Genomic DNA, 12,532 nt, shown 5'->3' on the forward strand with positions numbered 1-12,532 from the left:
TTTTAAAGAAATTCTTTCTCCAGGTTTTAGATGTGTTTCCTGGAGTGCCACGCAGAGAGATGAGGTAGAGTATGTCAGGTGTTTAACGTCAGAGAAGTTGTTGCGGAAACCACGACAGTTCCATTGGATTATTTTATAATCCATTATGTGTTTGAGGTAGCATTCTTTGCGAGGGTATCCCTCTTTAATTTAACAGGGGGTCTCTCTTTTGGAGGTGACTTTGGTTTCGTAACCTCCGTATTAGGCTCTTCGTCAGATATGTCAGAAAACTCACTCACAGATTGAGCTTCTGATTTTTTTGAAACTTTAGAGAGGGCTGCTTTCACTCTTTGTTTGTTAAGTGGGTTCTTACTGGCTTTTTTAGAACCCACATTTCTGGTTGTTACCCCTGATTTACTTACAGAGGTTTTAGTCTTTGTGATCTCCTTTTCTTCTGATTGTGTAGATGGGATCAATAAGCATCTTGCATGGCGTGTAAAAGATTCGCTTGGGAATACAGAAATATCTGTTTGAACCCCACGTGTCGTAGTAGATTTCAACACGGCAGCAAATGTCTTTTGTTGCATAGGTGCACTTGGAGTGACCATGCGACGAGCCTCTGGATATGATATGTTTTTCTCAGTTTTTACCCGTTGAATTTCTTTTTCTCTTTGCCATGCAGGGCATTTCCGGGAGTAGGAAGGATGGGCATCTTTGCAGTTCACACAGTGTGGAGTACTTTTACATTCAGTACTGTCGTGACCTTCAGTTCCACACTGTGCACATAAGCTTTTGCCTCGGCAAGACGTCTGAGAATGTCCAAATCGCTGGCATTTAAAGCAACGCAGCGGATTTGGAATATACGGACGAACTGCACAGCGCAGATACCCGGCTGTAACAAAGGATGGCAATGCAGGGTTGTTAAACGTGAGGATTAAATGTTTTGTGGGTATCAACTTGCCGTCTCGGCGGATCGAAATGCGTCGAACGGAAGTGACACCTTGGTCTGAGAGGCCGATCTGAATGTCTGATTCGTCTTCAGACATTAAGTCAAACTCAGATATCACACCTCGTGATGAGTTCAAACTTACGTGTGGTGTGACCGAAATTGCCATGTCTCCAAGAGTCTTCATTGACAAAAGCTTTACTGTTTGTTGAGGAGAGGCTGTTTCTACTAGTAGATCCCCTGACCTCAATTTTTGCGTTTTTTTTAAATGCCCGATGGTTGATTCAAATAGCTTTTGAATCAAAAAAGGAGAACACTTAGCAAGGGGTTTTTCTCCAGTTGCATGTACTATTAAGTAAGCGGGTTGGCTGGAGGTCTGGTTCTTTGTCGCTTGTTTGTTGTTTTTAGGATCCATATTTAAGAATTAATATTCAGCTCCTAGTGACCCCACCCACCATGGAGTCCAACAAGGGGATGCCGTCACATGGGAGACTCCCATAGACCGTCACACCAGGGTTTCCCAGGAGCTATACCCTCACAATGCAGTCAAGAAGAGCACATCTTGTCTGACGTGTCTGCCCGGTCTGCATCGATCGGTTGACTCCAAGCCGAGGTCAACAATGACTCAACGACCAGCCGATTGACTCAAACGGAGCCTGATTTGAGCCTCCCGTTTATCCGAAGCAGGGGCCAAAGCAGTGTGTTGGGGACGGTATGTTGCCCCTCAACTACCAGGATCCCCCTTTCCGGCATACGGGACACCACGCACGGCAAACACGTGGGTGGGCGTTCAGATCCCAGCGATGGTAAAGAAGAGTTTCTAAACCATCTCTGGGAGGTCCCCTCACCACGGACAGGAACCCACATCGAGGGGCTATGAGCATGCAAAAAGAAAAAAAGAAACTCTTGAAGAAGAGCACAGTTTAAAAATAAAATTTTTGACTGAAGAACACAACATGAAAATGCAATTGATGAAAGCTCAGCTGAAAGTTCAAGAAAAAATATTACAAATCTTAGAGAATAACCCATCTAGTTTATGTCTTCAATTAACAAATTTATAATGTACTTTTCTGCAAAATATATATATATATATATAGTGTAAAAAGTGTTAAACTGTTTTTATTTTTTAATATAAAATTTTCTATGAAGTATTTGTGACCTATAGTTTCTTTTTAAAATAACAACACAGTAATAACAATAAAACTTATTTAGGAATATTTTATTACTTAACTTTTATAGAGAATTACTTGTTTCAAAAAGTAACTTGTTTTCATTATTATTTGTTTAAATAAAATAAAATTGTTTATAAAATTTAAAAAATAAAATTTTCTTCAAATTGCAGCATCTTTATGCATATTTATATTTAATATATTTATTATCACTAATCCTTCTTCAGCATAAAAGAGTTTCTTGAGTAACAAAAATATCTTTTATTTCAAAAAAGAAATTTATTTGGAAAATCAAAATTTGATGTATAACAATATTGAAAGTTTTGATATTTTTTACTTATATTGATTTGGCTAACTCTTAAGCAAAATTTTTGGCCCTGAAAAGGGCCTTTTAATAATAATGTCTGAAATATTTGCATAATCTTTTAAGATTATGCAACAGAAACATTTCAGAAGTTAAATGCTAAAGAAATCTGCTATTAATGCATTTCTCTTTGCAAATCCAGCTGCATTCTGACTTCTGGCACTGGCAACAGGCACTGGAACATCTTTATTCATGGAAATATCATCAGATTCTGTAGGAACTGTCATATTTCCATGTGAAATTGCAATGTTATGAAGCACTGCAGTGGCAACTATGACAGCCATAGCATTTTGAAGGTTGCAACGTAACCCTACCGATAAGCAGGGAAAACGTCGTTTCCACAAACCATACTGCCGTTCCACTGTGTTCCGTGCTTTTATGTGGCATCTGTTATACCTTTCAAAGAAAAAATAATTGATATTAATTTTGAAATATATATGATCACTTAAAACTATATTATGCATTAAATATATTTTAATAATATATATCATAAACTTTAATAATTACCTTTTTTCTTGATCACTTTGTGGATTTAATATTGGTGTTAACAGATAGGCCTTGCATCCATATCCACTGTCACCAAGAAGATGATATTTCGACGGAATGTCTCCTGCTTGAAACATAGCACACAGATGACTATTGGCAAATATAGTGCTATCATGAGAACTACCTGGCCATCTGGCTACTATATTCCTGATTTTCAGTTGGCTATCTGAAACTGTCTGAACATTAATAGAAAAATATCCTTTTCTATTTCGAAATAATTCGGCAGTTTCTCCTCCCGGTGACTGAATTGGAATGTGGGTGCAGTCAATGGCTCCGTACACACATGGAAAACCACTCAAATGAAAAAAGTCTTGACTTATCTGAAAATATAAATATATACTTGATCTATTATTTTTATATTTTATTACAGTTCATACTTTGAAAAGTAATGTATTAATTAAATGAATAAAGACTATATATAATTTAAATTAATGATTCTAATATAGAAACTTGTAAAAAAAAACAATATAAAATTATTTTATTACTATAGTTTCGAAAGATAAAGGGATATTAGGCCTACTTACTTGCGTTCTTTCAGATTCTGTTTTTGGCAACTGAATATAATCTGCTGACATTTGTGCAATTAAAAAACTCACTCTATTAATCGCTCTGCAAGCAGATGATTGACTTAAGTCATTTAAATCGCCTACGACCAACTGAAATGTTCCCGTGGCATAAAAACGTAGAGCCAACAACAGTTGTTCCATCGGCGACATCGCATAATTTCTCGATGATGTAGAAACTAAATTGTCACCAATTCGTTCTACTACGTTTCTTACGCTCTCTTTTGGCAAACGATATCGACATAAAAAGTCGTAATCGTCCAATTGTTCGAAGTCATTTCTTCTTGGAGAAATAATCCGTCGACTTCTTCGTACCATACGGTCTATATAATCAAGATACTTCAGATTTTCTAGCATCTCGGCTTCGTCCTCGTCGAATGTCGCCATTTTCCCCTGAAATAGATCGCTTTGCGCAGGCGTCAAACCTAGAGTTATCGTCTACTCGCCGATTTTCTAGAGTTAGAGTTAGAGTTAGGGTTATTGTATTTGACTCGAGATTCGGAGTTGGTGAATACCAATTTACCAATAACTCGAGAGTTAACCCAAACTCTAACTCTAACTCGCATTGGTGAATACAAGGGTCAGACATCGGTTTTTCAGTAGTACTATGTACTATGAGATAAGTTGGTTGGTTGGAAGAACTGACCTCCTTTGGTCGTGATGCATCAGTGCTTGTAGTTTTTAGTTTTATTGAATCCATGTTTAATAATATCTATTCAGCTCCTAGTGACCCCACCCACCATGGGTACCAACAAGGGGATGCTGTCACATGGGAGACTCCCATAGACCGTCACACCAGGGTTTCCCAGAAGCTATACCCTCACAATGCAGTCGAGAAGAGCACATCTTGTCTGACGTGTCCGCCCGATCTGCATCGATCAATTGACTCCAAGCCGAGGTCAAGAATGACTCAACAACCAGCCAATTGACTCAAACGGAGCCTGATTTCAGCCTCCCGTTTATCCGAAGCAAAGGCCAAAGCAGTGTGTTGGAGATGTTATGTTGCCCCTCAACTACCAGGATCTCCCTTTCCGGCATACGGGACACCACGCACGGCAAACACGTGGGTGGGCGTTCAGATCCCAGGGATGGTAAAGAAGGGTTACTAAACCATCTCTGGAGGTCCCCTCACCACGGACAGGAACCCACATCGAGGGGAAGTACTGGGGGGAAAAAAGCATGAAACTTCTCTCCTAAATATTTAGGACATTTTAGAATTTCCCATATTTTAGGACCCATCACAGTTAAACAAAAAGGTAACTCGCATCATGAAAAGTTTTCTGTCCATTCTGACAGATTAAAGCCATGCTTCTTTCCCATGAAGTTACACAAATTGAGAAGAAATGACAAAAATCACTCCTCTTGTTCGTGACATGGAGAACAACGATGTTCCTTTAGCCTACTTCCGATATATCCCAAATACTCCAGTTCAAGACTGCAAACAAGCACAACGATCTACAGATGCAACATTGGATGATTATCGACACCTTAAGCCTGGTACCCACATGCGGCAACAGACAACGGAAACGGTCGACAAAACGGTAAAATGACGTCACTTTTGCCGTTGACGTCGACGGAATACGAAGTTGAAAATTTTCAACTTTTGCCGCGACGAAAAGCGGCACGGTAAAAATTAGACCAATAGGAAAACCGTTTAGCAATGTCGTCATAGAGATCACGTGGTCATTCAAACTATGGCGATCAGTACGAAGAGACAGCGTGTCATGTTTAATAACGAATATTTTATTGAAACAGTTCGAAAATATCCGTGTCTGTATGACAAAAAATGTACAGATTTCAAAGATACAACATTAAAAAAAACAATATGGTCTGCAATTGGCGAGCAGTTCGGAATTAGCAGTGAGTACTGATTTAACATTAGTTCGAAACTATAACACGTTTTATAATTTTTATATTTTAAATTTACTAATGTAATTACTAATTTTATTAAATTTACCGAATGTTGTTAGGGGATGATGCCGAAAAAAGGTGGAAAAACCTTAGAGATAGATATACAAAGGAGAGGAGAAAAATGCGCGAGAGCCACGTGAGTGGCGCAAGTACTTCGGAAGTATACTTCACAAATTGGAGTTTATTTAAGTACATTGATGGATTTCTCGGATCTGTTTTACTACAGGCAGACAGGTATGATGATTATAAGTTATAATTAATTTATAATTTATTTAAGATATTAATAAAACTGATAATAGTAGTAGTTTGCAATGGTTAGTATTTTAATTTCTTAGTTCAAACATAGATTTGAATAATCAGTGATTTTTTTAAAATATTAAAATAGTGCATTACTTAAAAAAACCATTAAATAAAATTTTAGTGTAGTAATCATTTATCAAGAAATAATGATGTCAAATTATTTTAACAGCACTATAGGAAATGACAAACCAATCAGCCAACAGATTGAGAGTGCAGGTATCAACATTTCTGATACAACAGAATCTTTTTGTGAAATGTAAGTGAAATTGTACAATATTTTAAATTTATAACAAATAATTGTAATAGATAATAACAACTGCTGAGATTGTATTATATTATATTATAGAGATGAGACATCTGAGATGCCTGAAAGCCCCTGTAAAAAAAAAAACAGAAAACATCGAAAAAAAGTGAAGACATGTTGGATGTTGCATTGAAAACCTTCAATGAAACATCCAAACTTCTAACCGAAACTAAAAAAGAAGACAGAATAGACATTTTTTGTAAAAGTCTAAATGTCAGACTTCGGAATTTAAACAAAAAAGACAGGCATCATGTAATAAAAAATATTGAATTTATGATGCTGGAAATAGAAGAAACAGAAGAATATTTGAAAGAATAAAAAATTTTATATATACAAAATGTTATCATTTATTTTTCATTTTTACACTATAAATTTTCTTAACAGGATATTTAGAATATAACCCTTGATATAAACAGCCAGTCCACAGCATCTTCAGAATATATTCAGGAAATTTGTTACATGCTTTTTCAATATTTTTGTACATATTTGTATTATGTCTACTTATTTTGTACAAATGTAATAGACAAGGAGGAATAATTCAAATGTGAGAAAAATATGAAAAAATTACCTCAGATAAAAGAACCTTTTTGTAAAATTATCAATATCACTAATTGACCTGTATGTTTCACACTTACTTTTGGTACAAATGAAACTTACTTTTTGATCTCACCTTCATACAATTTAAAAAAGTATTAATTAAAATTCTTGAAACAAATTAAATAACCAAAAGTATAATTATAACTAAAAGAATTGCAGAATGATCATGAAAAAACACTTTCTTCAAAGGATAACTATCCTGAAAAAAAGCATACCTAAAGTTGCCATAAACTACTCAATTACATTCATGAGATCTGCATTAATTGAGAGCTCATATTTTCATCAAACTCACTAGAATTAAACTTACTTCAAACTTACTAGAATTAGTTTGCATTTTTTAATATAACATTTTAAACAAATCTGATGGTAACAAATCAGTCTCTATCTTTAAAAAAGTTAAAAATTCTTATAAAATGCACATGATCTACATCTATTTAGATTTAGATAACCATTGAGTAGCTCCTTGAGAAAACACCAAACCGAACAATAAATATGTCTTTTTGTCTGCTCGATATTTAGTAAGCTTGTAAATTAGAATAACTGAATTATAGGCTTTATTAAACTTCTAATTTAATATGATTTCATTATTAATATTGGATACTTAGACCCTATTAATTAATTTAAACTATACAGAAACATTTAGCAATATATCAAAGGAACTGATGAAAGTTCCTATTGTGGGGCCGGGAGTTGAGAATAGAAATAATAATAATAATAATAATAATTACTGTTTTCTTCCTATTCGAAGTCTAATTTTAGTTTCTAGAATCCGTTTTTTTTTTGTGTTTTGTAAATAATTTAACAGGACAACTAACTTAAACGGACATCTGTTGGAAGTTCGCCCCCCCTGTTGGCAAAGTGGTTGTCGAGTTAAAGTCGTTAAACCCGTGATTTATCCGGTAAACAAGATCGAGATGGTAAAGAAATGGGTGCGCGAGACGATTTAATTGTCACATTCCCGACCTAATTGACAGATCCCCGATCGTAGATCGTGGGAGCAACTGAGGGATCGACCGACCGGGGTAAGTTTGGGTCATCGGGTTGCACCGAGTTCAAAGCGAAATCTGTCCGGCTTTCCATCGAGGGAGGCGGTATTCGGAGCCGAGTGGTCCCGGCTGCGCCTTCTCCAAGTCAGAAAACACATTTAGATGTAATTTACGGGACCGTCGTCCGGGGAAGGGCTTGACCCGACTCGGACGGGAGAGCGGCCCGGGAGGGGGAGTTCGGGGATCTTTGGCGACCCCGCGGCCCGAATCGCGTCCCTGGCAACAGACCAGGGCCAATAGAGAAAAAGAAGACCCTCGTTCGGACCAAGCCAAAAAGCTCGGGGTTTCGGGGAAAGAAAGGTTATAAAAGCCCGGAATTCCCGGGACAAGTTGTTGTGTGTGTGTGGTGGATCGAGAGCGTCAACCCTTGTGTACGGACTGCAGATACTCAAGCGAGAGAAGAAACCTTAAGGATACCGACGGAAGACAGAACAGGAGATTCGAGATTCGAGAGACTCCGGGCGCAGGGACTATAAGGACTCAACTTCCCGACGACTTTCTTCACCTCGAACCTCCAATACCCGATTCGGCGGAGAACACCCAGGATCAACTGAAGAGACAGTACGGCTGCGACACATCTATTCGGCTTTGTCTGTAAGCATGATTGTCTCTGAATAAACGCGGAAAAATTTATAAATACAATCTCTGTGTGAGTCCCTTTGCGTCCAGACCACTAACCCCCATACGGTAAAGGCCGGTTTCGCGACATCCTGACCTAAAGCGAGACGGGTCAACTTCGCCCCTTTCACTAAGAGGCGCAATTCCTCACAGTGGTGTCAGTTAAGTGGGATTCGAAGTCCCAAGAAGAAGAAAATAATATATATATATATATATAATTCTTATTCCAAGAGTGGGTGAGGAACCCATTAAAATTGGTTGGAAATGGAAAGTGGGGCTAGACAAATGGACGCAGAGGCAAACGCACAGTCACGCTCAAGAGGAACGAGCGGTTTCGGGGGATCAGCTTTGGCTTTTGTGGGAATGTTACCGGCATATTCCGGAGAAGACGGGCGCGTAACGGACTTTTTCGAGACGTTAGACGAAATAGCTAGTCTGGCTGGATGGACTTCCCGGCAGTGCCTGAGCATTGCCAAATGCAAACTCACAGGAGTTGCACGGGATTTCGCGCGACGCAACGTTAAAACGAAGGAAGTAAGCGATTACGATAGTTTTAAGCGATTAATGGTTGAATGATTCGATGAACAGACTTATTCGATCCGTGTCCAGAAATTCCACGCGTGCATGCAGAAACGGGACAAGAAGGTCCAGGAGTTTGCAGTTCGGTTACAAACTCTGGCCAGTGACACAGTGATTACGCAGGCTGGAGAAAACGAGCGGAAAACCGAGATTATCAAACGGTGCCAGCAAAAAGAGCTAAACAAAAAACTTCGGATTCAGTTTTTGCATGGTCTCAACGACCGCCTAAAACGAAATGTCTTGACCCCCGACCCTCAGACATTTTCAGATGCATTGACAATCGCGAAACGAGAAGAAACAATTGAACAATTAGTGGGAAAAACGCGAACTTGGGTGGCGAGTGTAGATACGGCAACCGACGAGGTTTCGGCAGGTTCGGAAGGGGAGACAGGACAGCCCGAGTCCGAGCTAGAAACAAAAATAAGTCAGATTACAGGGCAATTAGCTAATATAGAATAAAAAATCGAGCTTCAAACAGCTCCGGGACCGGGACCGAAACACTCGCCGCCCCCGAGAGAGAGAAATGCGCAAAGTAGACCGATGCCGCCATTTAGAAATAAGGTTGGTTGGTTGGTTAAAGTTTATTGGCACAAGGGCCACATAGGCCAAGCTGCGCCACAACATACGGTATATATATGTACATAAATAACAATAAAAATGAACAAAACAAAAAACAAAAAACCAATAACAAAAATATACAACAGTTAAACTGTGTATAACAACAACATGTATATAGATATAAATAAATAAATAATTAAATTTCTTTATAAATATTTGTAACTTTTAGAAAGTTCAATAATTTATCAACATTTGGCCTCTGGCCCAAAATCTCTTTAAAACTTGCATTTCCAAAATGCTGCCTACGAATCCGTTCAGAGGCGATGCAATTGCTCAGTATGTGCTTAACACTTACATTACAGTTGCAATACTGACATACAGGCTGGTCATCACCCTTCAAAAGGTATTGATGAGTCAGTCGAGTATGTCCAATTCTCAAACGAGTAAGAATGACCTCAGATCTCCTGTCATAAGGTTTCTTCTGTGTCCAATTTTCTATCACAGGTTTGATCTCGTGTAGTTTATTGTGGACTTGTGCGTTCCACACATTTTGCCATCTCTCCTCTAGTCGTTTTTTAACAACTAGCTTCAAGTCACCTCCTTCAATATGCATTGTATGCTGAGAAGGACTTGCTGACTTTGCAGCTGCGTCAGCTTCTTCATTCCCTCTTATACCTACATGGCCTGGGACCCAACAAAATTTTATAGAGAAATTCCTCGCAAAAAGATGGCAAATCAGCTTACGAATTTTAATCACTATGGAGTGAAAACTAGGTTCATACGAGATCAAAGCCTGAAGTGCACTAACTGAGTCAGTGTAAATCACGCAGCAACGATGACCTTTCCTATTTATATACTTTAGGGCTAAATAAATAGCCTGCAACTCCGCAGTAAAAATGGAAGACTTCGGTGCTATTTGCTCTGCCACGATTTCATCCTGGCAAACAAAGGCTAAGCCAACATAGTCATCCGATTTAGATCCATCTGTGTATATAGGAATTAAATTCCTGTCACAATGTTGAATTTCTGCGAAGTGCTGTCTATAAACGTAGTCTGGGGTGGTTTCTTTTAGAAACTGCTTTAAGCTTAAATCAACGTTTATCACAGGAATTGACCAAGGTGATATATTATCGACCTCGACCTGCGAAATGTTGCTTGTGTCCAGGTCAATCGTGCTGCTTACATTCTCCATTCTTATGTCAAATGTAGGGACACTACTTGGGCGAGCTGCAAATAATCTCCTCAGCTGACTATCTGAACAATCAGCTAAAAGTTTATTTTGAGATCTCTGTTTAATGTAATAAAAAAGAGACAACTGTTCTCTCCTAAGAGATAGTGGAGGCTCATGAGCATCCACATACAAACTTTGTACAGGAGAAGTTCGAAATGCACCAGTGCACAAACGCAATGCTTGATGGTGGATTGGATCCAGCATCCGAAGAGTAGATTCACGTGTAGAGCCATACACAACGCATCCATAGTCCAGCTTAGAGCGAACAAGGGCCCTATAAATCCTGAGCATAGAACATTTGTCTGCTCCCCAGGATGAGCAGCACAATACCTTTAACAGGTTTAAAGCTTTTAAACATCTACTCTTCAAATTGCGCAAGTGTGGTAAGAACGTCAATTTATGGTCAAACACGACACCCAAAAATTTTGCTTCGTTGACCATTGGGATTTTAACCCCATTTAGGTGAATTTCAGGGTCCAGGTGCAAACCACGCCTTCGGCAAAAGTGGATGCACGAGGTCTTCTCTACGTTAAAACTGAAACCATTGGTCTTGGACCAATTGTCTATTCGATTTAAGGAGGTTTGCAGTTGTCTCTCAATAAAACCCATGTTACTAGACTGACAGGAAATCTGAAAGTCATCCACATACAGAGAGTGTTTCACACTGGGAGGAAGACAGTTAGTTATACTGTTAATTTTTATTAGGAACAGAGTTACACTCAAAATAGAACCTTGAGGGACACCCTCTTCTTGTGTGAAAGGCCTAGACAAAGTGTTGCCCATCCTGACTTGGAATCTTCGATTCTGTAGGAAGTTTTTTATAAAAATTGGCAAATTACCCCGCAATCCGAATTTGTGCAGATCACGGAGTATCCCGTATCGCCAACAGCGATCATAGGCCTTCTCTATATCGAAAAACACAGACACTAAGTGCTGTCGTCTAATAAACGCTTCGCGTATAGATGTTTCAAGGTTTACTAAATTGTCTGTGGTACTTCTGTTCCTACGAAATCCACTCTGATGTGGTGAAAAGTAGTTCTTTTCCTCTAGGAGGAACATCAAGCGTCTGTTGACCATTCTCTCGAAAAGTTTGCAGAGACAACTAGTCAGAGAAATTGGTCTATAATTAGAGGGATTCTTGCAGTCTTTACCTGGCTTGGGAATGGGAATAATAATTGATAGCCTCCAAGAGTCAGGGAAAATACATTCTGTCCATATTCTGTTAAACAGATTCAGAAGGTTACTAAGGGAATTGCCTGACAGATTTTTAATCATGCTGTAATGGATTTTATCCGGGCCTACAGCAGTATTCCCCGAGCGAGAGATTGCAGTACATAGTTCTATTCTGCTGAATGGCACATTATATTCCTCATCAGATGGGGAGTGGAAGTTTAGATATTGTTTTTCAGTTTGGACTTTATAAGCCTGAAAATCCCTTGTATACATAATATTGCTGGATGAAGACGAAAATGTTTCACCCAACAAATCAGCAATACCTTTTATGTCACTGATTATTGTGCCATTACTTTCCAGCATGGACAGAGAGTGAGAAGCATATTTTCCATTGATTTTATGGATTTTATCCCAGACTGCTTTTGAGCTGGTGGAAGATGTTATGCTAGAAACATACTTCCTCCAAGAGTCCCTTTGGCTTTGCCTTCTTATTTTTCTGGCATTAGCCTTTGCTTTCTTAAAAGCAACCAAATTGTTAGCAGTGGGGTATCTTCTGAAAATCCCCCATGCTTTCTTTTGCTTTTTAAATGCTGCCTCGCAATTTTGATCCCACCATGGTTTCGGATGTTTTGGATATCTGGTTGACGT

The 12,532-nt window shown here is 38.6% G+C and overlaps 2 protein-coding genes across 2 annotated transcripts; both read right to left on the bottom strand.

Moving 5' to 3' along the window:
* LOC136981711 (uncharacterized) lies at positions 1–12,331 on the bottom strand. Its single transcript, XM_067278056.1, has 2 exons — positions 12,195–12,331; positions 1–1,799 (listed from the first exon to the last, which is right to left on the bottom strand). Exon 2 carries the CDS (start codon positions 1,338–1,340, stop codon positions 144–146), a length of 1,197 nt encoding a protein of 398 aa, XP_067134157.1. The 5' UTR covers positions 1,341–1,799; positions 12,195–12,331; the 3' UTR covers positions 1–143.
* LOC136981699 (putative nuclease HARBI1) lies at positions 2,962–4,107 on the bottom strand. Its single transcript, XM_067278043.1, has 2 exons — positions 3,529–4,107; positions 2,962–3,324 (listed from the first exon to the last, which is right to left on the bottom strand). Exons 1-2 carry the CDS (start codon positions 3,952–3,954, stop codon positions 2,962–2,964), a joined length of 789 nt encoding a protein of 262 aa, XP_067134144.1. The 5' UTR covers positions 3,955–4,107.
* Positions 12,332–12,532: the final 201 nt, after the last annotated feature.

The sequence above is a fragment of the Centruroides vittatus genome, unplaced genomic scaffold (assembly GCF_030686945.1).
Source record: "Centruroides vittatus isolate TY-2023 unplaced genomic scaffold, ASM3068694v2 contig_79, whole genome shotgun sequence".
Classification (NCBI taxonomy): Eukaryota; Metazoa; Arthropoda; class Arachnida; order Scorpiones; family Buthidae; genus Centruroides; species Centruroides vittatus.

What these genes read in the sequence shown, in the direction of transcription:
- LOC136981711 (XM_067278056.1), bottom strand. Translation starts at nt 1,340, where the DNA reads ATGGATCCTAAAAACAACAAACAAGCGACAAAGAACCAGACCTCCAGC.
- LOC136981699 (XM_067278043.1), bottom strand. Translation starts at nt 3,954, where the DNA reads ATGGCGACATTCGACGAGGACGAAGCCGAGATGCTAGAAAATCTGAAG. An exon ending in CAGAATCTGAAAGAACGCAA is followed by an intron (nt 3,325 to 3,528) that starts GTAAGTAGGCCT and finishes TTATATTTTCAG; the next exon opens with ATAAGTCAAGACTTTTTTCA.